At 42.7% G+C, this 27,997-nt stretch overlaps 2 protein-coding genes across 2 annotated transcripts; one reads left to right on the top strand and one right to left on the bottom strand.

Moving 5' to 3' along the window:
- Positions 1–1,417: 1,417 nt before the first annotated feature.
- ttc17 (tetratricopeptide repeat domain 17) lies at positions 1,418–20,946 on the bottom strand. The gene is made up of 25 exons (XM_080493458.1): positions 20,757–20,946; positions 20,141–20,230; positions 19,055–19,224; positions 17,633–17,744; positions 16,508–16,639; positions 16,200–16,309; positions 15,951–16,098; positions 14,562–14,701; positions 13,958–14,118; positions 13,256–13,368; positions 12,237–12,389; positions 11,631–11,746; positions 11,306–11,462; positions 11,082–11,153; positions 10,421–10,645; positions 8,776–8,995; positions 5,585–5,704; positions 4,695–4,987; positions 4,459–4,612; positions 4,265–4,385; positions 3,986–4,145; positions 3,265–3,348; positions 2,918–3,037; positions 2,686–2,829; positions 1,418–2,464 (listed from the first exon to the last, which is right to left on the bottom strand). The coding sequence occupies exons 1-25, from the start codon at positions 20,925–20,927 to the stop codon at positions 2,333–2,335; spliced, it is 3,618 nt and encodes a 1,205-aa protein (XP_080349584.1). The 5' UTR covers positions 20,928–20,946; the 3' UTR covers positions 1,418–2,332.
- A 102-nt stretch (positions 20,947–21,048) lies between these two features.
- traf6 (TNF receptor-associated factor 6) lies at positions 21,049–27,993 on the top strand. Its single transcript, XM_080493459.1, has 8 exons — positions 21,049–21,106; positions 22,740–23,088; positions 24,465–24,615; positions 25,297–25,455; positions 25,530–25,601; positions 25,872–25,949; positions 26,046–26,435; positions 27,195–27,993. The coding sequence occupies exons 2-8, from the start codon at positions 22,763–22,765 to the stop codon at positions 27,798–27,800; spliced, it is 1,782 nt and encodes a 593-aa protein (XP_080349585.1). The 5' UTR covers positions 21,049–21,106; positions 22,740–22,762; the 3' UTR covers positions 27,801–27,993.
- Positions 27,994–27,997: the final 4 nt, after the last annotated feature.

The raw sequence follows: 27,997 nt of genomic DNA on the forward strand, positions 1-27,997 counted from the left end.
GGGCACTTCTCAGTATCAGCTTTGTTTGATGATGATTCCTGTTGCACCGACATCATGATGAAATAAAAACCTTCCAAAGTGACAGTTGTTCTCTGATTTGCTGTTGTCCTCCTTCGATCCATAGAGCAATGTTACGTTGATTAAAATCCCCTATAAAGCTGATTAAATGTATTATTTTCCAGTTGTTTGCACACCTGCATTGTCTAGTTGGTTTTAGTTCCTCTGTAGTTCTAAAGTGCTCAGAGATCTTTGGTAAATTATTCATCAACGGGTTATTTGAAATAAGAAGAAAGCGGTGTTAGTGAGGATCAGGTCAGGGTTCATGTCGGAACATCGAATGACAACTTCTGCTCTCCCAACTTCCTCCACACTGATGAACCCAATTCTTTAGTTTGTCTTCATTTTGAGAGAAATCCATTTATTGATCCACGGGTGAAAATGATTTCCCGTTATTCACCTAAACCTATTGACACTGGAGCTTAACTCCGTACAGTGCAGTCTAGTGCTCGGGCAGTTGCTGGGGTCAAGCTTGCTTTGAGGGGAAATAGAAAGAAAACCACAGAACACAGACTGGAGGATAACCTGGCTGGACTTTAACCTAAACTCTCATGGGGAGGGAAACATGGAGCCACTGCATTTATTAGTGACCTAACCTGATCAGCAGCTGATCATTTCATTTTAATCATGAATCGTCCTAATAAACAAGACGGCTTCCAGAAGTGGATGAATTATTGGCTTTACAGGTAATGTCACGGTGGTTTGAGGGTTTTTGTGGCGTTTACGATCAAACAGACCAACTCCTGTCAGAGTGGTTAAAAACAGGGAAAACTTTAGTTTGAAGAATGAAAGGAGAAGAAAGAAGAAAGATTTAGGAGGAAGAGAAAGACACTAAACTACAGACAGATGAAAATCAACCCAAGCACACCAACCAAAGGTCAAAGGTCAACACCTGAGTTACTTAATACTGAAGTGATGAGCTCCATTTACATTCATGAATAAACAGCATCACAGGCAGGTTGTCCACAGTAAATATCCTCAGGAGAAAAATAGGACGGACACACTTATATTTCTGGAGATTTGATGGAATGAGTTGTTTTTTTTTAGGGGAAAGTAAGAAATATTGGTGCATGTCAAGTGTCTTTTGTTACTGATCACTTTTAACTGGGAGTAAAATGAACTTGTGCTGCTCTGGAGGGAAACCAAAGGAGACTGGGGATGGATATGAAGAGTCTCCCTAAAAGACAAACAGTGCCACTATCAGGACCGTGTGAAAACAACTGCTGCCGAGTTTGTTGATTCTCCTCAGTCAGGTTTAATTCTTTATCAGCTGATATCTAATAAAACCGTTCTACTGTCTGCAGTTGTGATTATTCTTAAAGAAACGTCGAAGTGAACACAAAGGAACGTGATGCAGAGAAAGAAACCAAAATCCACACGACCTTTAATGCTGTACATTTAATACAGTTTCCACTTTTAGAGGTTTCCTTTTTGGATAGATGGTCAAATGGCAAATCCTTTTTATTCTGCCTGATGATCTCCATAAGTTAAGAAGCAAATGTAATAGCATATTTTATCTTTTACTTAAATTAGCTTGGCGCAGAATCAAACAGTTTTTGTAGGTCCCATTATAAATAGGAATGATAGAGAACAAAAAAAAAAAGTGCAAAAAATTAAAAAATAAAACTAAGAATTCGCATCCATTTTAAGTAAAAATAGTGAGGGCGTATATTGTTCCAACCAAATACCCTTTGTTGAGTTGAGAAGAGCATTCCTCACTGTCTCAGAAAAACACTTAAAGCAAATACTATTTCCATTCAAAAGTCCCCAATTAAGTTAAAAATGGTCTTTGTCTTTCAATGCCATGGAATTAAACCAAAAATGCTTTAAAGCATTAAAAGACCCCCCCCCCCCCGCCCAAAAACATAAACCTGTGTCAGATCCTCCCCCCCCCCTCCCCATTATCACAAGTTTGATTAAAAATATTGCATTTATATTTAGCTGGAGCTCGACAATATTGCTCACTTAGATTCAGGCAAACCCAGAAAAGAAATGGTCCGTGTGTTCTAACTTTTAATCTTTTTATACAATGAAAGGTTTTGTGTTTAATGGTGTTGGGGGCCTGGTTACCTACAGTTGTACTGCATGTCAATTCTAAATATTGTTTTTACGTTAAACGTCAAAAAAACTAAACAGAACCCAATTTGTTTTGTCCTGATATGTTTTGTTTCACCAGCTTCAAGTTTAAGAGTTTCATGTAGTATTCATGTCTGTGTGTGTGTGTGTGTGTGTGTTGTCCTGGTGTGTGCGTGATCACTGGGTAATCCCGGCTCCATCATGGCTGACGGCGCTCCCTCTTGGTGAGCAGGTAGCACTGGATGGTCCTCAGTCGATCTTTAGCGGGGGCGAACTCCGGCTGCAGCTTCAAGGTGGATTCGTACCAGCGCATGGCTTTCTCAAACTCCTCCTGTGGACGGACACGGACACGGACACGGACACGGACACGGACACGGACACGGACACGGACACGGACACGGACACGGACACACACAGAGACAGAGACAGAGACAGAGACAGAGACAGAGACAGAGACAGAGACAGACACAGAGACAGACACAGACAGAGCTCGGATCCCATCTGATTTGAAGAGTTCTCATGTGCACAGTTAAAGCAGCCAGGACTCCTTACCATTGCTATGTAGACATTGGCGAGGGTAAAGTGGTTGACAACAAAGTGCGGAGCGATTTCCACGGCCATGCGAGCGACGGTGAGGGCGTCCTCCCATAGCCGTGCGTTCTGGAAGATGTTGGCCAGGCTTATGAGAGGCACGTCCTGTTCAAGATTTTGGGAAGAAGAGGACAAATGAAATGTTTTGATCATACAATGCTTGGAGTGTGAAAAGGGCTGGGGTTGGACTTGCCTTCATGTGATGCGGGGCGTAGTTGAGGGCCTGTCGCAGACAGTCGATGGCCCTCTTGCCTTGACCTTTCACCCTCCAGTACAGCGCCGCCATGCTGGATAATACCCAGGACGTTTGATTCTGATGGTTTGGGGATTGAAATCAGAAAAGCTTCAGCAAATAGTGATGCTATTAAGGAATAGTATATTGCCAAGTAACTAACAAAGTACATCAGCACAGAATGTTGAAAATAACAGGCGGCCAGACTAAAACACTATGTTACTGCCAGAATGGAGTGTCAGGAGCTGTTGTGCAGTAAATATAGTGAACTGTGCAAAATAATTTTTCACTATCTGAGAGCATTTCACCTTCTCCAGTACTTTAGCGATGCGCGTGCCGACCTGCTCAAAGGACTGCGGGGAGAACTTGTCTTTGCCGAGGTTCTGCAGAACCTGTGGATCAGGACAGACGAGACACAGTGAGACGATCAGAGTCGAATGTGTTGATCGTTGGATAAGAATGTGACTGACAGATACACGTATTGAATCAAGTGCAACTGATTGAGCCCAAATCCACCAACATTTGCTTCAAGGTCTTTCAGGCCCCGTTTACACGACAACGTTTTACATGTGAAACGAAGATTTGAGACTCAAACGTGACGGCAATGCAACTTGGTCGTCTGTCCGTGTTCTCTGCATTCTTAGTGTTTATAGTGTGTTGTTCTCTGCATTCTTAGTGTTTATAGTGTGTTGTTCTCTGCATGCATGTGTGCGTGTGGTTTTAGTACAAAAAACAAACAACAGCGCCAACTTGTGGCCGGCATACCAACGTCGTTTTCTGTGTTTCTGCCATTTCCAAGTAAACAGACATTGTTTTCAAAACGTAATGAAAACATATGAAGATAATGTCTTTTCACTTGAAATGTTTTGAGTAAACGAGGCCTTAAACGATCCAATGACTGTTGCAGCAGGTTTCGTTCTGATGTGATCTTCTGGGATCAGGTCCGGCAGGTTAACTGGATAAAACGGGTGATCGCATCCTCTCCTGTTTGCATGTTAATCGCGACGCGAGGCCTCCGCCTCAGCCTACCTCACGCAGTTGGCTCTCTCCGGTGTAGTGGATGGCGGCCCGATTGGCCACCCCAGCCAGGTGGTCCAGGGTGTGCATACTGGCAGCCAGGTTGGCGTTGCATAAAGGTTCGGCTGCTGGCTCTTGGAGCGGAGTGGCAAAGTCTATGTGCTCTGTGATGCTGAACAGAGACAGTGATGGGAGAATGCCAAATTTAACGTACCAAATAGGGAAATACTTGACTTGTAAAATCATTTTCTTGATATTGAGGATCATGATCAGGACAGTGACGGTACGCACTCAATGTTTTTGGCTGAAACAGCCAACCAGGTACTGGCCACAGTGGTGAGGTCTACCCTCCGTGTGCGCTGGCACTCCTCTGGCCCTGGCCAGCCCAGACTCGTGTAGTCTCTCCAGCGACCTGCAGAACAACAAATGTTCTTACTTTCCATGTAATGCTGTTTGAGACAGGACAATGTCAGATTGCGTGGTACCTGAGGGACCAGGCGATGGGATAGTTGGACCGCTAATCTCTAGAACAGAGTGTCCTCCAGGCAGCAAGTCGCCATTCTGGCTGTCGTCAGAGATGGAAACGGTTTCTGAGCCGTCCACCTTTGATTTTCTGACTCGTTTTACCTGGAAGGTGATCTGAAAGCAAACGGACCACGCTCGTATTACTTAGTTACTCTTTACCCACTTTTGGTGCTTAAGCCAGAACGTTCACACTTACCCACTCCGCTCCTTCGTCATCCTCACAGTTTCCGAAGCAGGGCCCACTCCCAGCCCGGGCGCCCATGACGCGGTCGTTTTTCAGTACTCGGATACCTCGAAGGTCGCCTCGTTTCCCTCCGACGTCCAGAGCTCCCTCGAACGCTCCCATTAGGTCCTCCTTCAACTGCCACTCCTCCTCCTTTTCCACCCCGTCTCCAAAGGAAGCCGCCATTTTCCCCGTCTCGGACACAGAGGGAGGAGACTGCTGCTGACCGGCTGCCTTCCCAGAACCGTTACTGTCCAGGACCACCTCTGCAAAGTGGAGATAACGAGAGTCAACACAAAAAAACTGTTTAATGAACGTGGCCACCTCATGTCTGCTTGCTTTCTAGCCTCACATTAAAACGTGAGACTGATGTGGTTAAAAGCAAGAAAATCTGAAAATTAACAAAGAAAATTTGTGGAAATGCTTTTTTTTTTTTTCTTTCAATGAATGAACCTTCTTTATAATTTACATTTGAAATAATTCAAGCGTTTTTTAACTCAGAAATCATGAAATCCACAAATACTATTACAGTATTTAACAAAATCAGATGCCTTTTTACCTGCAGGCCAGAACGAGACAAAGTTTTACCTTCTACATTTAGAATCAACAGATAAAACAAATAACTTTTCAATGATATCTAAAATGCTCTTTCATATCGTCTGTTTGAGCTGAAATGAGTTCTACACCAATACACACAATAATCAGTGACTAAAGTAAATCTCCAAAAACTAAAGTGAAAGCTTGAGTTACAATGTGCATTGAACATTTGCTTCTTGTCTTATCGGGATCAATCTGCACTAACCTGTGCAGATTGATCATAATGCTAATAGAATCAGGTCGTTCAAAATAAATCCAACTCTTACTTTCAAAGAGCAGAGTGTCTTCGATGGCAGATATTGCAGGCGTGTCCTGCTTGTCCTCGCTGGACTCCCAATCCTCCAGCTGAACACCGAGGTCTTCCTCCACCATGCAGGCGTCGCCCTCTGAAGTGACACAAAGACAAATTCTTACTCGTGCTCACATGGTTAAACACTGTTTGATGTTCAAGCTGAAATAATGGATCAGATTAACCAGATTGTCTCGTTTACATGAATCCTGAATATAGCGGATACATCCCAGAAGGACATTAACTGTGATGCTGACTGTTCGCGTCATGTCGGCATGGTTTTAAACCTGGAAGCCACCAATATATCGACTAATCAAGCTTGACCTGTTTCTTTTACTTTTAGTGAGACACTCTTACTTCAGGCCTTAGAAACATGGTACAAAAACAGCAAGGAACTGGGCCTTTTTTAGAATTTCTCTCTGTCGTAACAATAAAATCTTATTCAACTGTCTCTTTTAAATAGTGTATTTGTGAGTAACATGCATTTGTGGGATGAGCAGGTGGGCCCGGATGGTGAGTTGTGCCCATGAAAGATTTCGCAAATCTTCTCAACACTAAACTTTCAGTACAATGTTTTCCTTAAGTTACTCTCACTTATACACTTAAAAACAGGAAATACATTTGCTTTAAACTCTTCACTCGTTTTCAATCATGATTTCTTGACAGAACTTACTTCTTTTCCATGCATTTCATATTTTCTGTGTGTGTTTGAAAATACTATACAAGGTAAAAGTACATTTTTGCGCATGTCTCAACTGCTGCTGAAACACCTGAAGTGGGAGTATGTTTTGTAAGTACTTGGTGGGATCTCATGCACGCCGTGTACTTTTTGTGAGCAATATTTAGCCTTAGTGGGTAAAATATAGTCCCTTCTAAATTTGGCATCAACTATTTTCTGCAACTTAAATTATTGAGAGGCAGAGGTTCTCCACTTCAGAGCACTTTTTTGTTCACTCCCACTGAAGTGAATAAAGGCAAGGTGCAGCTCCGGTTCACATCAGGAACCACATTACTTCTTATTATTTTTTTTTACTGGCAGAAGATGACATTGGTATTGTTTGTCTGTTAGGCTCACTGTATGCATGAGTGACTTTAGCTGAATTTAGCAACGTTTGGACTAAAAGAAATGCCCTCACAAATGAGCAGTTTGCAGATATTTTACTAAAAGTGGATTTAGTCAGTATTTTCTGAGTGAGTATCTAAAAGAGTGGTGTCATACATATCTTAGTTCAGGGGCCACATGCAGCCTCATTTCATCTCAAATGGGTCGGAAAGGTAAAATGGTGCCATAACAACCTCTAAATTATAATTAAGTTATTCCTTGTTGATCTATACAGTATACATGATAAAAATCTCTATTTTCACAAAATCAATTACTTTGGAAAATAAATACATCGTCAACATAAATCAAATTTTATTGAAACATTCTGGGGCAAAACGTCCCCAAAACGTCTCCTACAGCTGTTGGGTTATGGATGTTTTTACAGTTTGCTAACTTACATATGAGCATCACCGATCTCTCAGCGTTGGGTTGTTTAGATAAAGATTTCTACATTTACTTTGGAAGTTTTAGCATTTCTTTTATGGTTTGGCCCAAGCACCTTATGTCTGACATCCCTGATCCAAAGATTGTAATCGACTGCCTGTATTCATGAGAAAGATCAGGTGTTCTTGTCAGTTGAGGCTTATCAACAGTCGACACCAGGAAGAGGGATTTCTTTCTAATTCTAATAAAGTCTTGAGAACTATGTTCATTTGGAATATAATTGAAGGCATGGTGTGAAAAGCTGCTTTCAGAAATGCAGAGTTAAAAGTTTATTTTTATTAATTAATGCAAACTGTAAATAGAATCATGATGGGGGGAAGTAGTACTCTGAGACGCCCTTTGTGTTGAAAGCAGCATCAGTACTTCATTACACAGGTTTTAAAAGGAACTTGGAATTTGATTTAAAACATTATGGAGATTTCAGCTCAGATCTTCTGTGGATGTAGTCTGGTTCAGATCCTTCTGTGTCGTCATGTCTTAACTTGGAGACTTGAAGCTGAAATGCACGTTAAATAAGTGGTCCTGTATAATCCAGCAACAACTCAACAAATGTGTGGATGAATGTATTCATGCAAATAAGCCCAGACTATTGTAACTACCTCCTTTCTTGTGCAAATCAACCCCGATTCCCTTCAACTCCTTTAAATTCAGCAGCGTGGAGCCGAAGACTTGTATTTAATAGACATCACGTGGTTTCCATCCACTGGAAGACTAAATTGCAGGATTCCAGTAATTAGTCTTAAAGCATGCCCCAGTCTTCCCTTGTCCTATATTATTGAAACACTGACCTCACATGAGCCAGTTTGTGGTCTGACACTCTCGAGCGGGTCCCCTGTGGATATTCCAAAGTCGAGGCTAAATATCTCACTGCAGCTATACTTTTATCATAACTCGACTTTGAAAAGACTTTCCTGGTTGCAAGCTTGCAAAATTAGTTTCTTCTGTTTAAAGAATGATTAAAACCTACAGTATGTTCGATTGATGCAATGCCCCTCTTTGTGCAGTCAGTGGAAGTAGTGAGTCAAACTACAAACTGTTTTATTTTTTAGATCTTTAGCCAAGCGACTGTAAATATATCTTCTTCTTACTTATTTCTGTCTGAATCTGTGAAGAAAACTAGACTGACTCAGTGTACCATCTTGTGGTACAATATGGCACTGCATGACAAGCTTATTGTGGCATTCTGATGACTATTTTTATTCTCATTTTAATTGGTTTACATTCTATTATTACCTTGTTTTTTTTAAATCTAATTGTCCATTCGCAGGAAGTTGTGCCATTAACTTGGGAAATTGATGAACTCGGGTTGACCTGATTTCCTCCGAACAATGTTGATTGGTGGAACACATTAACAGGTTGGACACGTCCCTTTAGTCACCATATTCAGGCTAGTCTGGCTGTAAAGCTTCAATTTTATATTTTGACTGATGACAAAAGGGAATAAATAAATACGTTTTCTGTTTTTACTTGAAAACGTTCGTCTTGTTAACGGGACCTAAAATGCACACAGGTCACCAGGAATTCTCTTAACCAGAAAAAGAAATGTCACTTTTTTAATTGATGCATTTACTTATGTATTGTGTCTTATCATCATGCCCCTTAGTGTTTTTTAGGTGACTCACGTGGGCAGGGCTGCCGCTGCGACAGGTTGTAAAGAAAGGGGTAGAACTGGAGACAGCGCAGCAGAGGCAGGCTGCTGCGACACTGCTCGCAGTCGGCGAAGGACGTGAAGGAAGAGGAAGAGGAGAGGGCCGTCTCCAGGATGTGGCGGAACAATGCCAGAGCACCCGTCACGTTACCCTGGGCCAACTGCACGCTCACCCGGCTGAGCTGGGTGTGGGGCTGAAGGGGGGGAAAAACAAAGACACAGAGACCTCAACACGAATGAACATTTCATGAGCAAACATGCACGACCAGTAAATGAGATAGGAAGTTCCTTGTGCTGTTATAAGAACAACTTACCTACAAATGCAGATACAAACCTACTTCTGTTATTTGTGGTGACTGAATTAGGTGTTGGTTTCTCTATTGCCACTTCCTGCCGTGCTTTACCACTTCTAGATATGACATCAGTTCTACCCGTGGTTCCTGGACCGGTGCATCATTAGCCTTCACTGCATGCATGCACCCTTTTTACCTATGTGAGCCCCGACTTTTCTATTTTTTCTCTGCCCGGGGTTTGATTTAACAAGATGTTGGAAATGTTCCTTATCGATTTCAGACTGTGCTGACTCGATAGCATCTTGCAGTCTCCGCATTTTATTTTAGGGGACTAAATTTGATATAGTGAAGTGGGGGGCGGGGGCTTTTTAATATAAGCTGAACTGTAAAGAGCCAGTTTCTTTAACCAAATACAGCAACAGATATTTAAGGTGGCACAACGGCACTTCAGAAGGGTTTCAGGCAGCAGCCCCTCAGCCCAGAAACAATGTAAACGATCGGGCCTTTTGTGATGCTGCACCATGTCTGTGGAACTCCCTCCTCAGCCACCCCAGGACCCCACAGACTGTGGCTGCTTTTAAAAAACACTTTGAAAATCAGTTAAATGCTTTATAAATAGAATGTATTCTTATTATTAAAAGAACTGGGACAGTGGGGGGGCTTCAGCCCTGATTAAATGACAATCTTTCAAGTGAAAACACATAATTTTTGTTTTCATTTTAAAAAAAGTTTTGCGAAAATAAAGCAACGACAGGAAGAACTATTTACTACTGTCGTGGTGTGCATGCGCAATAGCAACGTTTCCAAAAACGTTGCATCTCCCCGTTTCCACAAAGACGTTTCAAAAGCTGCGTTCTCAGTGGCTCTGAGCACCGTTGTCGTGTGAACGGACACCAAAACGCAATGAAAGCTTTTCGTTTTCGTTTCATTGCGTCACAGGATTTTTATGAGTGGCTATATACCAAGTACTGGTTAGGTTTATGTATGTAATAGCCGCCATTGTCATTATTTTTATTTCACTTTAAATGTTGTTTTGCATGTGCTGGTTCATATCATTCAGAATTTACAAAGAAATAGCAACTTTATTTATATAGCACTTTTTGAAACTGGGCTACAAAATTTCTTTAGCTTTCTTCTAAAGAAATCAGAAAGTTCAACGAGTTGTGACGGAGGTACAAATGTACCAGTCGCGACATTATAAGTAAATGTTCTTTCCTTTGATGAAGTTTCTCTTTTGTGTTTATTAAAAACAAACCAACAAAGGCCTAAAGCAAACCCATAAAGCATTTCACATTAAAAGTGTTTTTATTGCCAAAGTGGCTTTACCTCCGATGCATTGAGTGCCAGAGCGTGCTCCAGCAGGGTCTGTGCATGGGTGGCCAGGCCGTAGTGTAGCAGCAGGTTAGCAGCGTTGGTGAGGGGCAGGTGACGGTGGGAAGGCGGAGCTGAGCTCAGCACTTGTCGCAGGCACTGCAGGGCTCGGCTGCCGTTGCCTTTGGCCCGCCAGAACAGGGCAGCTTCGTTTAGAACCTGCCAGCGAGGTAAAGCGGCCTGTGGGTACAAACACACTTCTGTTAGCTAAAGATAAAGTTACGTCAGTTGTGTTACAGTGTTTGAAATAGTGAAGAGACTTCATTATGGCTTCTTCAACAATCTACATCCATTGTGAGTCATTTTTGCTTCAGGTTCTTGACCACAGACACTTGGACTGGGCAAGATGGTATCAAACACCCAGCTCTGAACCAGAACGTGCTCTGCTTTACCAAATGAGCCAGACGCCACAATGTCACAATAATTGTAATAAAATTAGAACATTTAAATGCAATATAGTTAAATAAACCCATCAACTTAGCGTGCAGTGACTCAAAAGGTAGATTGGACACACTGTAGTCACGTTCTACAGATGAATGATCGCCAACATTTTATATAAAGCAGTAAAAACAGTGTTGTGATGCTACAAGAACAAAGAAGTGAGAGACTTTCTCACTTGTTTCATAGCTTGAGCTATTTTGTAGCCGCTTTGCTCCAGTGTTGATCCTCCACTGCGGAGCTGCAGTATCTGTAAACGGAGGCAGAGATATCAGTGACCGGATGTTCTTCTGTGCAGACAATACTCAGCTGGAAGCACATTACAAATGTATCTATAGTTGTCAGTTTACTCTCCAAATCTCTCTTGCATGCATTTCTATGAACAAACATCCAGACGGATACCTCGGAGGCAAAGGAATCTGGCAGCTCCTTCTCTTCCAGGGGCCAGTCTAGTGAAGCAGGCAGCAGGGCGGGGGATGGCTGGGGGACGGGACCACAGTCTGGCAGAGCTGCAGTCTGACAAACACTGCTGCTCCCGTAGAGGAAAGACGCCACTGGGCTGAGCAAACACAAGCAAGACACATTTTTGTCCACAAATCTTTTACATGAAGCATCTATAGTGGAACTATTGTCGTTTCTCAATGAGATAAATGTGCAATGTTTGCTCTGATGACTTCGTAACCACGCCGCTACCAAGTATTTAGAAAATGCGTAAATCTGCACTAACCTCAAACCCTGAGTTTCAGGGGGAAGGTAGTAAGTGGGCAGAAGGTTTGCAGGAGGTACGCTGGGGTACTCTTGAGCACAGTCAGTCCTCTGAGGCCACAACATCTTTTGTATATCCTGAAGCAAAAAACATTCACAAATAAATTACTTTTTATTTTGTTTTGTTGTCGTTTCGAACAATTTGCTTTGTTTCTCACATGTCCAAAATAAACTTTTTCAATACATTTTTCATTTCAAGGTAGAAAAAACACACAAAAACTTTTACATTTCAATATTTAAAGTAAGAAAACACAAAGAAACAACATTGTTAGCATATTAAAGAAATGCATAGTCAATAATGCCATAACTTCTTCAGCCCTGGTGAATAATTCCATAAATGCTCATAAACTTAGAAGAATATAAATTACAAAATTATAAATAAAAGCCAAAGTTCACATTTGAAGATTTTAATATATCATTTTGTCTTGGTTCCACTTAAAACTGAAGAAGCAGCGTGAGCACTCAGATGGACCTGCACAGCTGTCCAGCTTCATAAAGTAAAAGCTTTTCAGTCAAGTGGTCTAGTATTTAAAAAAAAATAAAAATAGATTGGTATATGTCTTCAAACCTCTGTATAATCTCGGTGGGTCCCCCAAAGGGCAGCAGCAGGGTCCTGGTCCCCAGACACAGAGGGGTGGAGCTGGGGGCCAGGGGTTGTCTGGTTTGCATTGCGCTCTGACACAAGAGCTACGCTGGATGCCACAGACACCTCCTCTCCAAACTATCGACAAATAAATAAATGAAAGTGAGGAACAGAGCCGTCAGTTTAACTTTGAATTCTGACTTGACTACAGTATATTAGAGTTCACAGTAAGTCATGTAGATTTTCACAGATCTACTTAAGGTGTTTTATTACTCAAATAGTTTCTTTCTTCTCTGATAAATACAGAAAAAGCTCTAATCTGGGGATCTGGTGATTAATCATTTCTGGAACTGGTCATTTAAAGGTATTAACATTCTGCAAGAGCTAGTTCCAGCATCACTGATGGTTATATCCAACCACATGTGTTGCAACTCACAGTTCTTAAAAGAGAATGACTTGATTGATTATTTTGTGGGGTGAGGAAAGGGGGTCTGCAGCTGTTCTCAGAGCCAATCTGGGCTACAAAGGCACCTTTTCACAACATGAAGCAACTAATTTAATACTGCAATACAGGTTTTCCCCACAAGATGGTGTCTTGAAGCAGCTGCAAGAACATTTAGCACAATGACTGAAGGTCTTGGTCTGGGATGGGTTAATAACTTTTGCTATACGACAACTAAATGATTCTTCTTGTGGATGCAAATAATTAAAAACAAAACACAAATCCAACCACAAAGCTGAAGCAAAATGAGTCCATGTTCTTAAGATGGTTGCAAGATAATGTCTGTAATTGTAGAAGTGGCTACTTTGTTTGCACTTTTATCTCCAATGCAATTCTACATGGTTTTGATATTAGATAAGCAAGGCTGTGATCAGAAGTTCAAATCCCCGAGCGAGGTTTGTGGCCCCCTGCAGCTCATGTTTACTATGAACTGGATTTCCCTGAAGAGATCAATAATCCAAAACTTTTGCTGAACATCTCACACTTAAAGACCCACACTCACTTGGACATAATGGACATGCTCGAACAGATCGCCCCGGTGATAACGCACAGGCAGGTCAAAAGGGCAGTAAAGACTGCGCTGCTGCTGTCCCAGGCGACACATCTGATGGTTCCCTGAAACAGACACGACACACGATGCTAAAAATGCACTGCAGGAATCACTGATGGACCGAAATGAATATGGGGCAAAGCAAAGTGGTGTGACAACGATTCATTTCAAATGACACACAGTTTAAACTGTCTTAGTAGAGCTTCTCCTCAGCCCATCACATCTTCTTGGTAGTTCTGCTTCCTGAAGTAAATCTGTAAACTCACCTCTTCAGAGATTTAAGATGAGTTTCAATTTCACTGCAGAGAAAGTTTTGCAAGGTTTTTAATGTCTCCTTACATCAAAACCCACTAATTCAATAAACGTGCCATCACTAATCTCTGCAGCGTCCGATACTGAGCGCAGCATGACAACCATGTGTTTAAACAGGTTTTACGTCAAAGAGGTGCAGGACTGTGGCCCTTGAGGAGCAGGATCTGACACCTGGGCTTTGAACTATGAAAACTGAAGTATTTCTTGATCAGAAGCAATCAGCCTCTTTCCAGTAATCCAGTTAACAAAACCTTTCAAACTCACGGGGTGAGTTCTATGGTTACACAAGCACAAATTCATTCCCATCATGCCTTCATCCACTCTCTGAGAATGCTGCCGTACCAAGTTGAGCTTCTTTGGCCATCTGGGTCTCGTGTATAATGTTGCGCAGGATCTGCTCTTCCTGCAGCAGCTTGTGTTTGTCCAGTGCCTCCTGCTGGCGAAGGTAGTGATCGTGCTGCTTCTGGTACTCCTTCAGCTCATTCAGCGTCCGCTGCAGGGACCTATAAAGACAGGAAAATGAGGGAGAGGTTTAAAAAACAAAAACAAAAACAAAAAAAAAACAGGGCATCTCACAGAAATGCATTGTAGTGTACATCAGCAAACCATTACGCCACTAATGGATGCTGGATGTGTAAATTAAAAATCTCCCCTCAACCAAGCATTACTCATGTAGGTACTGACACTTAAAACCTAACTTATAGCCCCAATTGTACAGAATTATGAGCAGGAGTGGCACTGTTATTATTCAAAAGGATTTATAGGTTGAAAATTTAAAAAGCAACACAATTCCGTCTCATAATAGATTGACTTAGAATCTAAAGCTATAACTGTCTCTCACAAGGTTGCTCGTGCGTATTATTTCAATCTTATGCAGGCAGTAAATAGCAATTCCCTGAAAAATAACAACAAAGTGCTAAAAATGTGTATTTTCATGCCGACCTACCTGTGCTGGGCTTCCAGGCGCTGCTCCAGCTTTTGCTGACAAAGCACAGCGTGCTTCCTCCTCAGGGCCTGCTCAAAGCCTGGCTGAGCCTGCAGTGCCTGCTCGTAGCACAGCACCGAGTGGTTGTATTCCCCGAGCATCTGGTCAGACGGCAACACAAGTGGCATGAAGACCAGGAATACAGCCGAGGTCAAACTCGCATTTGTTTCATGGGAGAAATCAAGCTGTGAAAACTACAACACAAAGAGACTAAAAATATGTAGAGTTGTACATGCTGGTAAAAAGCTTCAGAGACAGAGAAACTGAAGTAATGAGTTTGGCAAACTGTCCACTTGTAATAAAAACATATTTTTATGGGTCTTGGCTGGAAATACACTATATATTTGTAGTCAGAAAAGGTGTATTTGCTAATAATACTGACCAGTTAGAAAAGAAACGGCTGACAATTGAGTTATGTGTACCTCTGAAACTTAACTACAGATCTGATGACAGGAATAACCTTGACTGAAGAATGGTGGTTACAAATCTCTCTCTTGAAAGATGTCGAATAAAGAGGCAGTGAAAAAAGAACAGGATCCAAGTAGAGAGTTAATAAGACACAATGAAAATCCCAATGAGGTGGCGTCGTGGCTTTCCTGTCTCCCTGAGTGTGTATGTTTTCTCTGAGTACTACAGTTTCCACCCGCAGTGCACATAAGGTTAACTGGTTACACTAACGTATGTCAATGTTTGTGAGTTCACATGATTGTTCTGTGATGGACTGGTGAACTGTCTAGGCTAAGGTGTACCCTGCCTTTTCCCATAGTAAGATAGGATCAGCTTCACTTCCAAAAACAAAAGCACCCACCTGTGGCCCTACATGCTAACTACTTGTTTTCAGTGTTTCTGCCGTTTCCACGTAAAAAGACAATGGGGCCACGTAAACGTGAAACTTTTCTGGAACGAAAATGCAAAAACTCTACGTTTCAGTTTGAAACGTCTCGTTAACAGGTCATACAACTCTAATTAGCCTTCTGGTGTGAAGCTCGACACTTTCATTTGCTCAAAATGAGAACATCCGGGACTACCTTCTTGGAATGGGAGCCTTATGCTGTGGAGTGTACCGCCTACAGTGATGAGAAAAACCCTATTTGTTCATTGATTCTAACATTTGTGTGTACATTTATCATCTTTGCAATATTTCTGTAGTTTTCATCAGAAAAATGACATCTGAAAATGCATTGCGCTGTTAGGAAAGAATTGCGTTCATCTCTGTGTGTGTGTGTAGAAGTCTTCAAAGTGGTGCTGCTACTTCCCAATCATGTGATTGAAGAACAGGTAATAAGCAGAAGACTGTGTTTTGTTGACACAAGCTGTCACTGCAGTAAAGACGTTTTCTTATCAACTCACAGCATAAATGTTTCCCAAGGTGTAATGACTGGTGAAAAGATCTGAGGTGAGGTCGAGGGCGGCGTGGGCGAGGATTGCAGCGTCTGCTGAGAAATGAGCGCGATGCAGGACGTTGGCCATGTTGACCAGGGCTATATCCTTATGCTGCCTGCGAGAGCAAAAACAGGCCGACACGTGTGATCAGTCTCACGACAGAAAGAGAATATCAGTGCAGAAGCCTCGGGAGCTTTTTCAGCGTGCTGGCAGTACCTTGGGGAAAAATGCAGAGCGCGCACGACACAGTCCACTGCCCTCTGCGGCTCGTTCTTCATGCGCCAGTAAAACGACGCCATGTTGTAAAGCACCCAGGACGATGAATTCTGAAACCATCAATCACAAAGTCAAGCACACTTTCTCCAAATACTGGATCTCCATAGAAACTCTTTTTGGCAAACTCGTTTTTTCAAACATCTCGCGGCCGGAGTGAACAGAGGATCCCAGTCACATTCTTACATGTGTGATCTGTTACTGTTAACATGAACAACCCGGTGATGCAGAGGTGTGCGGGCAGACCTTACCCTGAGTAGGCCTTGATGTATGCGATGGCCCACCTCGTCCACACTGCGGCCCAGTTTGTGAGACAAGGAACTGAAAATAGGATCCTCCTTTGAAAGAAGTGGGGAGGTCAAATTTGCTCTCTCCTGCACCCCCTAACAGAGACAAAAGACAGGAGTGACATGTTTTGGGTTTTTTTTAAATAAAAGATTTCATGTGATAACAGGGCGAACTGAACTTTACCATTACAAAACAAACAAACCCTGAAACCTGAGAAAGTGCACACTTTTACTATGTCACTCAAACAAACGTGATGAGCCACTGACCACTCAGTGAGCTAACTGAACAAAGATAGCAGTCGATGAACGAGAGAATAAACGTGTTGAAAGAGCCTGGGATTTACAAAATATTAACCACATATCTAGTTATGAACCTTCACTCACAAGACATATTGTTCAAACTATTGTTTAGACAGTACAGGTGCACAAATCACTCCAACAATTTTGAAGATCACTAATGTCATGCAAATAACTTTGTTGACCCTTTGAAAGCAACATGATATACCCTCACATTTTCATGAACTGTGGAGTTTTCTGCTTCTATATATGTGTAGCACAAAGCGGCAGTGCATTTATACATTGTTGTAGCTGAGGCTGTTCTATTTAATTTGATGAAACACTATTTTTATACATGATTGTTTGGATTGGAGCCGTCTAGTTTTCTTGTTAAAGGATTACTAACATGTACAAGATAGTTAATTTGCCATTTAAGGGAAAACTTGTTGGTAAATTAATTTCACCTCTTTGTAACTGAGATGAACTTTATTGACATGGAGTTTGTTCCAGTCTGGGTGTCTGTATTGAATCTAAGACTACGTTCTGAATACATTTCTCATTACTGAAGATGATTCTGAAGAGCAGCAAGTGACCATCTCATAACTCCTCCTCACTGCAACATGCCGCTGATATAGAAGATGGATGCGAGCGGCTGCAGTAGATGTCTGACAAAAGTTATTAAAGGACATAACAATCACCATAACACCAGAATGAAGAAATGCAGCACATATTCACAGCTCAAACATGAAGGTTTGAGTCAAAATGCAAACATAAACTACATCAAAGTTAGAAGATAGTTTGGCCTGGGCTCACCCTGAGATGTTGGAAAGCGTGGATGCTGTAAGGAAGCTCAAACACTTTTGCACAGTTTGGCTTGTCTAGATCTGGGGGCAAAGCAGACCGCGAATCCACAAAGTCTTCAGGGCTGCAGAGAGAAGAGAAGTCAGTCAGTTTAAGATGATGAACATGAGATAAAGTTTTCCCTCCACTCCTTTATTATTTACTTATAATGTAGTGCAACTGAGGTCTGAAATGTGGAAAAAGAATCAAAGCATATAAACAGAATTCTGAACGTAGAATCATGCAGAATCTACAGGTGTTGTGTCGACACGACGAAACTGCCTAGATTGTGTAATTCACGTTCACAGCAGACGTAGCTGGAGTCAGCAAATATTTTGTGATAGCAAAAGCCATATGAATCGAAATATGTTGCTATGCCACGTCAGCAAGCGAGTTTGCCTACTAGATAAATTGAGGAACAAAAACCATGACAAAACAAATACCAGAAATTTGAGACACACTGCTCCATGGGTCAGTTGTTCGCATAAAAAAACTTTAGTGGCACATTTCATTGATTTGTGTATTTAGATAACCGTTTTATCCCTCACCCCATACCCCCTCAAACTTAAACTAAGCAGCCCAACTGAATGGTAAAAACATAAAACAATAACTTATAATTCATCATAACCTGTGTTAATGTCTCAGTTTTCCTTCATGATGAGCAGAAAGATTGAGTGTAAGCATTGAATACCTTGGTGGACTTAACTAAAGCTGAAATGTAATGAATCATAATATTTCTCAAAGCACAGTGAAGGTTGTGATCTCATTGGGTTAACACTAACGTGTAAGAAATGTGTTTGATAGATTTTTATTGGACATTCTCAATGACAGTCAGCAGTATTTGGTGTTGAAAGAATATTCTGAACCCGTACAAGAGAGTTTGTGTGAAAATCAACTATGTGTGTTATTCTTTATTATGCTGAAGTCATTGTGTAATACTTGACTGTTGTACGAGTGTGTTATTTTTCAAGAATTGTATTGTTCTCTTTTAATAGTGAACCTCCATTTATATATTTACACTATGGCATATGCACAATGATATGCATTTTAATGTTCTCTTATAAATGATGAACGTCTTGATATATTTTTGATGTGGCAAATGCAAGGCCAGTAATTGAAATCCCGTTGTTCATGTTATTCTTTTATCCTTGGAAAAGCAAACAAATCTGACAAAATAACTTCCTTGATGGTTTTCTATACATCTATACATTTCTAAACATTGTCTTCGGTCATTTCTGACCCAACAATATCAAGCGGGTACATTTAAATCTAAAAAGAAAAGGAAAAAAAAATCCCAAACAGATCAATGTTCTGTATTTTATTCATTTTGTGTTTACTTTGTTTTTTATCATGCTGGGGTCACTCTTATGACAAAAACAATTATTTGCCACTTACCTAATATCTTTGCTTTCTATTGCAATAAAAGTGCCATCATACAGATCCAGATCCCCGAGGGGCACTTTAGCCATCACGCAGTCTGCGTCCTCTTTGTAGTGTCTCTGCTCCAGACCTGTGTCTCGATCTTCGTTCTCCTCGATGTGAATCTTCTGAGCCACGAGCTGCTTCTGTAAAGCAATCAGCAAAGCCGTCTAAACAGTGAGGACTGGTAATGAAATGTTTATCACCTTGCTTGCCTAAGGTCAACTGTAATCATAGATGCCAACATTACTATGATCTTTTACAACTTCACCCTCTCCACGACGGACTTTGGCTCAGTACAGGGCGACAGTGGATAACTCTGTCACTTGGTGTGAGCAGAACTATCTGCAGCAGTGTGACAAAGACCTGTGGTGGTGGAACTGAGGAGGAACAGCGTGCTTGCATGTCCACTATTCCCATCCATGGGACCAGTGTGGACATTGTGAAGGTCTAGAAATATCTGGGGGTGTATATCAAGAATAAATTGAACTAGGTGAGGAATACGGACCATGTCTCTATTTTCTGAGGGGGCTGAGGTCCTTCAACTTCTGGCACAACATCTGTTCTACGAGTCTGTGATGGGAGCAGGCTGAAGGTGGCCAACACTGATCGGAATGTCTGGTGACATGGTGAAGGTGGAGATGGACTGTGTGCAGATGTACATCTAGGCCAAACTGAGTGGACCGACTGATTCCTCGATGTCCTGGTTGACAGCAGGAGAACCTTCAGCAACAGAGTCATGCCACCAAAGTGCACAACAGAGTCACAGGAGATGCTTCATTTCTGTGGCAATAAGACTCCACGACACCTCTTGTAAATAGTGTTTGTGTTTTGGTTGATGTCATCCTTTCTTACATTAGACACGGTAAAGCCGTACATATTAATGTCTAATTTGACTTTTATAATATTATCCTATCTTATTTGATATTTAACTTTCTTTTTCTATTCATCCTGTGAGGAGCAACACTCTGGGAATAACAAAGTATTTCTATTCTACGATGCCAAACAATCTTGAATTGTACTCCTAACTGACAACACAGAAGTACCTGAACAACAACATACCTCCAGCTTCTTGAGGTAGTTAACTCGAGTCTCTTGGCGCATGAAGATTACAACATCATGTGGATGTTTTAGATTCAGCGGGGAGTCCACCTGGAAGGAAGAGGCGTATTCATCAGACACATGATTCACAGGAGAGCCTAAACCACAGGTCGGAGGAGAAAGTCGAGTTCTGAACTCTCAAGTATGAAAAGAGTTTGTCTAACTTGTCAATTTGACTTCCACACAAGGTGAATAGATAAAAACCTCAAGGCGACGTGTGCCGGCAATCGGTTGGCATCTCATCCGTCAACTTTGACATGTTAATAAGCAGATGTTGTGAAGGGTCTGGAATAGTTTGCTCATTTTGAAATGCCTCAGCCACAACGACCAAGACAACTAGTTTGGTGAAGCGAGGTGACTTAGCCAAACAAAAAGGCATATCGTTCTAAACGCCAATGTCTCCCTGCGTGTCTAACGACATCCTCGGCCAGCCGAAGTAGTCTTGTTAAATTCTGACAAACACTAAAGTTTGTTGACGTTGAACGTTTCGGTGAGCGCCAAAGAAAAGCGGCTAGCTTTCCAAAGCTAGCCGCCGTCCTAAACGTTAAGCATTTAGCGGCTCGACGAGCTGTCATACCTGCTGTTGGATTTTCCCATCCTCCGTGACAACCCAGTGGGTCGTGGCTCCACCGGAGTCCACTATGAGTACGCAGAGAAGGATGAAGAGCCTCCCCTGAAACGTCGTCTTTCGCGAGTGACTGACACGGCAGGGCGACGACTCAGGACAGATTTTCCTGAGGTCCGCCATCTTTCTGTCTCCTCCTGTGCACTGTGGTGACGTCGAGGCCTCCGGCCGCGCGGGGGCGCTGTGGCAGCGCGCGGCCGGCGGCGGCTGCACAGCGATCCGGTGACACGGCGGTGACGTTTCTAAAAGAAAAAAAGAAACAGGAAATAGAGCGAAAAGTTCGTGGGGGCTTCGACTGAAACGTGAGTAGATTACTGCTTAAATACCAACTTTTGAAGACGCGGACTGAGTCAGTGTGTCAGTGCTGGTGTTACTGGTGATAGTATGAATCTGCTGAGCGTCGCCTTGGAGAGTTTTGAAGCAGTTTTCAGACTTGCAGGTTGCAGTTCCGCATCCAGGAGCATGACTGTCTGTCAAACTTTACAAATACAACTTCTCTATTTAGAACCTGGAACTAAAATACCATTTGTGGTGTAACAATGCCATTTTAGTACAATTTCAAACGTGAACGAGTATGTATTTGTGCTTAATTGTTCCAACTCTGGAAAACTTCCTACCCAGGTGTAATGTTACCTTTAATAGGAAGTTTAATATCGTTTATCTAGTGTATCTTACCATGTTATGTAAAATAACATTCACTTTACAACAAATATAAAAGCAGCATATTTAATCTATAGAACTATAGTTAATAGTTGCTTTGCAATATGTGCCTAAGATCTGAATGAATTCCCCTTACTGTTTCCCATGAAAAGCTCAACTGTTACACATGTTTGATTCATATTATAAAGTAGGGGAAAATAAAGATTTATCATTTTTATAAAAAGGGTAATTTGAGTGATCTCCCTTTGAATCAAAAAACAAAACAGTGTGAAAAAGCAAAGTATTTATACTTCAAACAAGGTTAAAAGGGGGTTGCCATAGTCCATATCAGGGATGTGAAACAAGGTTTGTGAGCCAAAATATAGAAATTGTCATCGTGTATATTCTATGCCACAAAAAGGAAAACCTTGAAAGTTTAGATTTAAATGTTGTTATTGTACTATTTTACCAGTCCGGCCCACTCAAAATGAAATTGGGCTGTATGTGGCCCCTGAACTAAACCAATAAACAATTAAGCACATCCTCCATTGGTTCATGACCAGATTAAGCCTTTGTTATGAAGACGTCACTCTTTGACAGACTGTTCAAAAGCCACACCATGAGTTATAGTTTAAAAACAACAAAATAAACAGTGAACTACAGTAGTTTAATGTAATCAAAACGCAAGCTCTGACAACATTAGAAGTATTAAAAACATTAAAGCAGGGGTCTCAAACTCAGATCCTGGAGGTGCAGCCCTGCATGTTTTCCTCGTCTCTGCTTCAGCACTGCTGATGTGAGGCTCGTTATCTGGCTTTACGCTGAATGTGGTGATGAACCATCAGGACATTCAGGTGTGGTACAGAAGGGAGACATGGAGAACATGCAGGGCTGCGCCCCTCCAAGACCCCCGCATTAAATGCATAGGGTCTACTAGAACACAATTCAAATGCGTGTTTTCACTTTTTGTGTAATCCTTGTAGTTTAATGTATGCTGCACTTATTTATTCTGTACATCACATCAGTAACTATACTCAGTAAATCAAAGCCAATTAAATATTTTGGTTATTTTCATTAATGTTATTTTCCAACTGTTTTACCAAACTTGTATTTTGGATGCTTTTTACACAGCATCATAAAGTCACATCATGCTATTGTGTGACATGACATTACAAGTTAAATCCCCTCTTAACCTTTTCCTCATTTAAAAAAGAAAAAGAAAAAGTTTCAAAACTGTTTTTCCTGTAACCTAGTGATTATTTCTCTGGAATGTCATACATTTCTTCCGTCTTCTAGACTCTTGTTGGCCTCCATTGGAGATGGCGTGCTATGACGACAGCAAACGCAGTTTGGAGGAAGACGGCAATAAAGGAGTCGTGGTTGAAGAGCTGTCCAGCTGTGCCTTGGCCATGCTGGAAAAGGAACGGGAATCCCTCCCCAGCCCGTCGGAGGCCCCCGGCACCTTCATAAGCAGCTCCTCCAACAGCCTCCTGGCTGCTGCTCCTCTGCAGGGCTATGATGTGGAGTTCGACCCACCATTGGAGAGTAAATACGAGTGCCCCATCTGCCTCATGGCTCTGAGGAATGCCATTCAAACACGCTGTGGTCACCGTTTTTGCAAGAGCTGCATTGAGAAGTCAATTCGGTATGTTGTTGTTGATCTATCAAATGCTATTTTAGGCTTCTGATGCTTTTGTCAACTTGACGATGCGTTTTTATTTTTTATTTTTATTTTTTTAGGGTTTTGTGTTTTTTTTAGCCAAATTAAATTACTTGGACTGACTTAGTCAATATATAAATCTTTACATTGATCAAACCTTTTGTGTAAATTGCTGTTTGTTTTAGGAAGGTGTGATCAGGTGGACTGAAATACAATTTGCACATGTCAAAGAAAGCCGTAATAACCTCCAAACTGCCTGGGTGAATGTAGTGAGAGAGTGAGTGGTTGGTGGTGGTCAGGGGGGGAGAGAGTGAGTGAGTGGTTGGTAGTGGTGGTGGTCAGGGGGTGAGAGAGTGGTTGGTGGTGGTCAGGGGGTGAGAGAGTGAGAGAGTGGTTGGTGGTGGTCGGGGGGGAGAGAGTGAGTGGTTGGTAGTGGTGGTGGTCAGAGGGTGAGAGAGTGAGTGGTTGGTAGTGGTGGTGGTCAGGGGGTGAGAGAGTGAGAGAGTGGTTGGTGGTGGTCAGGGAGTGAGTGGTTGGTAGTGGTGGTGGTCCGGGGGTGAGAGAGTGAGAGAGTGGTTGGTGGTGGTCAGGGAGTGAGTGGTTGGTAGTGGTGGTGGTCCGGGGGTGAGAGAGTGAGAGAGTGGTTGGTGGTGGTGGTGGTGGTGGTCCGGGGGTGAGAGAGTGGTTGGTGGTGGTGGTCCGGGGGTGAGAGAGTGAGAGAGTGGTTGGTGGTGGTGGTGGTCCGGGGGTGAGAGAGTGAGAGAGTGGTTGGTGGTGGTGGTGGTCAGGGGATGAGAGAGTGGTTGGTGGTGGTGGTGGTCCGGGGGTGAGAGAGTGGTTGGTGGTGGTCCGGGGGTGAGAGAGTGAGAGAGTGGTTGGTGGTGGTCAGGGGGTGAGAGAGTGAGAGAGTGGTTGGTGGTGGTGGTGGTCCGGGGGTGAGAGAGTGAGAGAGTGGTTGGTGGTGGTGGTGGTCAGGGGGTTGATGCTGCAGATTAGCAGCCTCTCTTCAGTCTGCCCCAGAGCAGCTGTGACTCCACACATAGTTTAACACCATTGAGTATAGAGTGAATGAATAATGCAATGTAAAGTGTCTTTGAGTGTCAAGAAAAGTGCTCTATCAGACCCACGCATTATTATTATTATTATTATTATTATTATTATTAATATTAATAAGCCTCTTATGTAATCTGGGTTGAACCTGGGAAACTGTCCGTTGCCTTGGTTTTGAAGTGTGATAGTGCTCGTCCTGCTGAATGTTTGACTTGGCTGTCAAAGCTCAGAAAGCATCTCGGGCCTCCTGATAAAAAAACTGTTGAAACTTGCTGTTCTAAACAACTGCCTCTCTTCCAATTTCTCAACAGCGATACAGGACAGCGGTGCCCTGTGGACAATGAAATGCTCTCAGAAGACCAACTATTTCCTGATAACTTTGCTAAACGGGAGATTTTATCACTGACTGTTCGCTGTCCCAACTCTGGCTGTGTGGAGAAAATGGAGCTCCGCCATTTAGAGGTAGGAGATTTAAGGAACAAGTCAGATTTTTTTTCTTTTGGGTCACAGAAGCAGAAAATTACTGCTCTATCTTTTCAAATTAACCCGAGCTCCTTATAATTTGATGGAAAACTTTTCTGCATAGAAGTTGAACGGTTGCAAAGTATTCTGTGTTATTTTTGCCTTAAAAGTTGACCTGATTTTAACTCTAAATTCAGTTCAGACTTTCTACTTATTTTCAAAGTGAGCTTTATTGTTAATTCTGCTGTGCATACAAGACACTGAGTGGAACAAAAATTAAGAAACCGGCATATGTAGACAAAATATATCATCCAATATAGATTCAAGCTGAGAAGATGGCAACAAGAATTGAGAGATAGAAGTTGAAAAAGTTGGGTTCATTTCAAAAAAGGGGGGGAAAATTTACATTTTAAATAAAGTGTCAGTCTCCTGACCTCTGTTCTGTTCTAACATATCATTGCAGTGAGATGTCCTCATCAGCACCCAGGACAAGTCGAGTCAAGAGGGACTCGTGAAAGCTTTTATAGCCCTAAAGAGTTTTTTTTATGTTAAATGATACAAACCTACTACTACTCTTCATCACGGAGCAGTCGGATAATTTAATAGATGTTTTTACATTTGGCTTTACCTTGTGATGACAACAAGAAATTCATATTTCTGAATGTTTTCTTTTGCTTCCAGGGTCATTTGGCGCATTGCGAGTTTGCCACAGTGCCTTGCCCACAGTGCCAGCAGTGTGTGAAGAAGAGCTTCCTAGAGGAGCACACAACTGCTGAGTGCCAAAGAAGACCGATGTCATGTCCAGATTGTGTGGCCTGCTTTGTGTATGAAGAGAAGGAGGTAGTGTTCTGCGGTATAAATATATAACCACCAGAAGTGTTTGTTTCTGTCAATAAATTCTTTCTCTTCTTCAGCTTCATGAACAACAGTGTCCCTTTGCCAACGTGAAGTGCCAGTACTGTGAACTGGATCTCATCAGAGACCAGGTGAGTGCTGCAGTTTTCATTCATAGTGGGGAAACGGGAGCCTCAGGTAAATCATATTGTTGATCATTTACTCTCACTTCTCTCAGTTTTTACTTCTCTTTTACATGAACAATGGGGAACCAGTCAGCACGGCATTAACACTGGCATTGTCGTTGTTTTCTGTCTGCAAAAATGAAACTTACTGAGCTTCCTTCATCACATTTGTTCACCATGACGCAGGAATTCTGTGGTTTTGGGCTCGTATCAGTGTGATTGTTCATTGTTTTTCAGATGGAATCTCATTGTGATACGGATTGTCCAAAAGCCCCCATTGCCTGTAACTTCAGCATCTTTGGATGCAAAGAGAGGGTAATGTCTTAACCAGTTCACTGAGCAGTAACAGACGACTGGAGGTGATGATGGATCAAAGAATAGTCTCTCTTTTTTTTTTCTTCTTTCTTGTAGATGCAGCGCCACAACCTGGCTCAGCACATGCAAGAGTTCACGCAGATGCATATGCTCTACATGGTGGAGTTTCTGCGAGGCCTCAGCCTGAATGGCAACACACCCAAAACGCTGTGGACACACGGACCTTCTGTTTCCCTCGACGGTGAAGGAGCCGCAGCGGCGTTATCGCCCTGCGGCGGTGGGCCCTGCGGCGGTGGGCCCTGCGGCGGTGGGCCCTGCGGCGGTGGGCCCTGCGGCGGTGGGCTCCGAGGCATGGTGAGCTGCGGCAGCATCACCGGCGCTGCGCCTCAGTCCAGTAAAGAAATGCAGATGATCAGAGAGATGGACGGACGACTGGTGAGGCAAGACCACCAGCTGCGTGAGCTGATCATCTTGAAAGAAACACAGGTACCTGAAACTCAGCAGTTCCTGGAGTAAACCTTTGTGGGCACAGGGAGAACATTTAGCACCACACAGAAAGTTTCTTTGCTTCAACACGATTGCGCTCACCCTTCCACCATGCTGCAGTCTAATTTCTTTATCATAAACATATTCCAGAAATATAATGGAATGCCTTATGTCATCTATAGTTTCTATTCTGTGTTTCTTTGTTTGGTTGGTGGGCGGTCTTTGAAGCGATGGAAGAGGCTCTAGTTTAACATGTAAATCACTTTGTGCTGCTTTTTTATTGGATGAAAGGTTCTTTATTAATGCGTAGATTGTGATTGATATGCGTCACATATGAAACTAGCAAATGACTGTATTGTAAATCTACCACTAGGTGGCGCTGCAACAGGATAGTTGATGGGTGGGCAATTAATTTTCCTAAAGGGCCACATGAAACTTTTGCACTACTATTGAGTACTAAGACTTGAGAGGACTCTAGTTTTGCTCAGTAAGAAAATTATCTCTTGATCAAAAGTTGTTTATCTTTTTTTAAACATGATTTTTATCAGCAACTGTTGCTCTGAGTCACTTTCTTTCCCGGGCATGGCCCGTGGGCCTTATGATGCCCAGGGCTGAGTTTGCTTCCCACTAGAACAAGGATATCACTGAGAACTAGTCAATCAAGTCAACGCAGACAATTTCAGTGATGTATGTATGTTTGTGTACAAGGTCTTCATTTGGGGAAAAGAGGAACATCCAGTTCTGCTTTATCTTCCCCAGGCGGGCCAGCTAGCAGAGCTCAGACGCAGGGTGTCCATCTTGGAGGAGACGGTGAAGGACCTGGAGTCCCAGCAGTGCAACGGCATCTTCATCTGGCGCCTCAAAGGATTCTCTGCCCTCCAGCGGAACCAGGAAGCCGGGCTGCCCGTGGTGGAGCACAGCCCCGGCTTCTACACGGGCCGTCCGGGTTACAAGTTGTGTCTGCGGCTGCACCTGCAGACCCCCAACGCCCCGCGCTGCTCCAACTTCATCTCCCTCTTCGTACACACCATGCAAGGAAGCTTCGACGATCAGCTGACCTGGCCGTTTCAAGGGACCATCCGGCTGACCATCCTGGACCAGGGCCCCGAGGGTCAGCACCACGTGGAGGTGATGGAGACCAAGCCAGACCTGCAGGCTTTCCAGAAGCCCACCATTCCGAGAAACCCCAAAGGATTTGGCTACGTCACCTTCATGCATCTGAATCAACTAAGTCAAAGAGCTTATGTCAAAAACGACACTCTGCTTATCCGCTGTGAGGTGATGGCGCGTTTTGACAATGTGCCTCAGCGTGACGGCCCTCCGGTGCAGCCCAGAGGACCCGAGGCATCGCTGTCCAAGGACTAGACTCGCTCCTTTTAATGGGGGGGGGGGGGGGGGGGGGGGGTGTGTAACGAGCAGTTTGACAGTCAGGTCATTTTGATTGGTGGCTCTTAGTGGAAATTGCCATTTACAATAGGACACAGCAGTTCAGTATTTATTTCAACTTCTGTTTTTAATGTCAATAGATTTATGTAATAAAATGCTTTTTAATCATTTTAAAT

The sequence above is a fragment of the Lipophrys pholis genome (genome assembly GCF_963383615.2).
Source record: "Lipophrys pholis genome assembly, chromosome: 2".
NCBI classification, from domain to species: Eukaryota; Metazoa; Chordata; class Actinopteri; order Blenniiformes; family Blenniidae; genus Lipophrys; species Lipophrys pholis.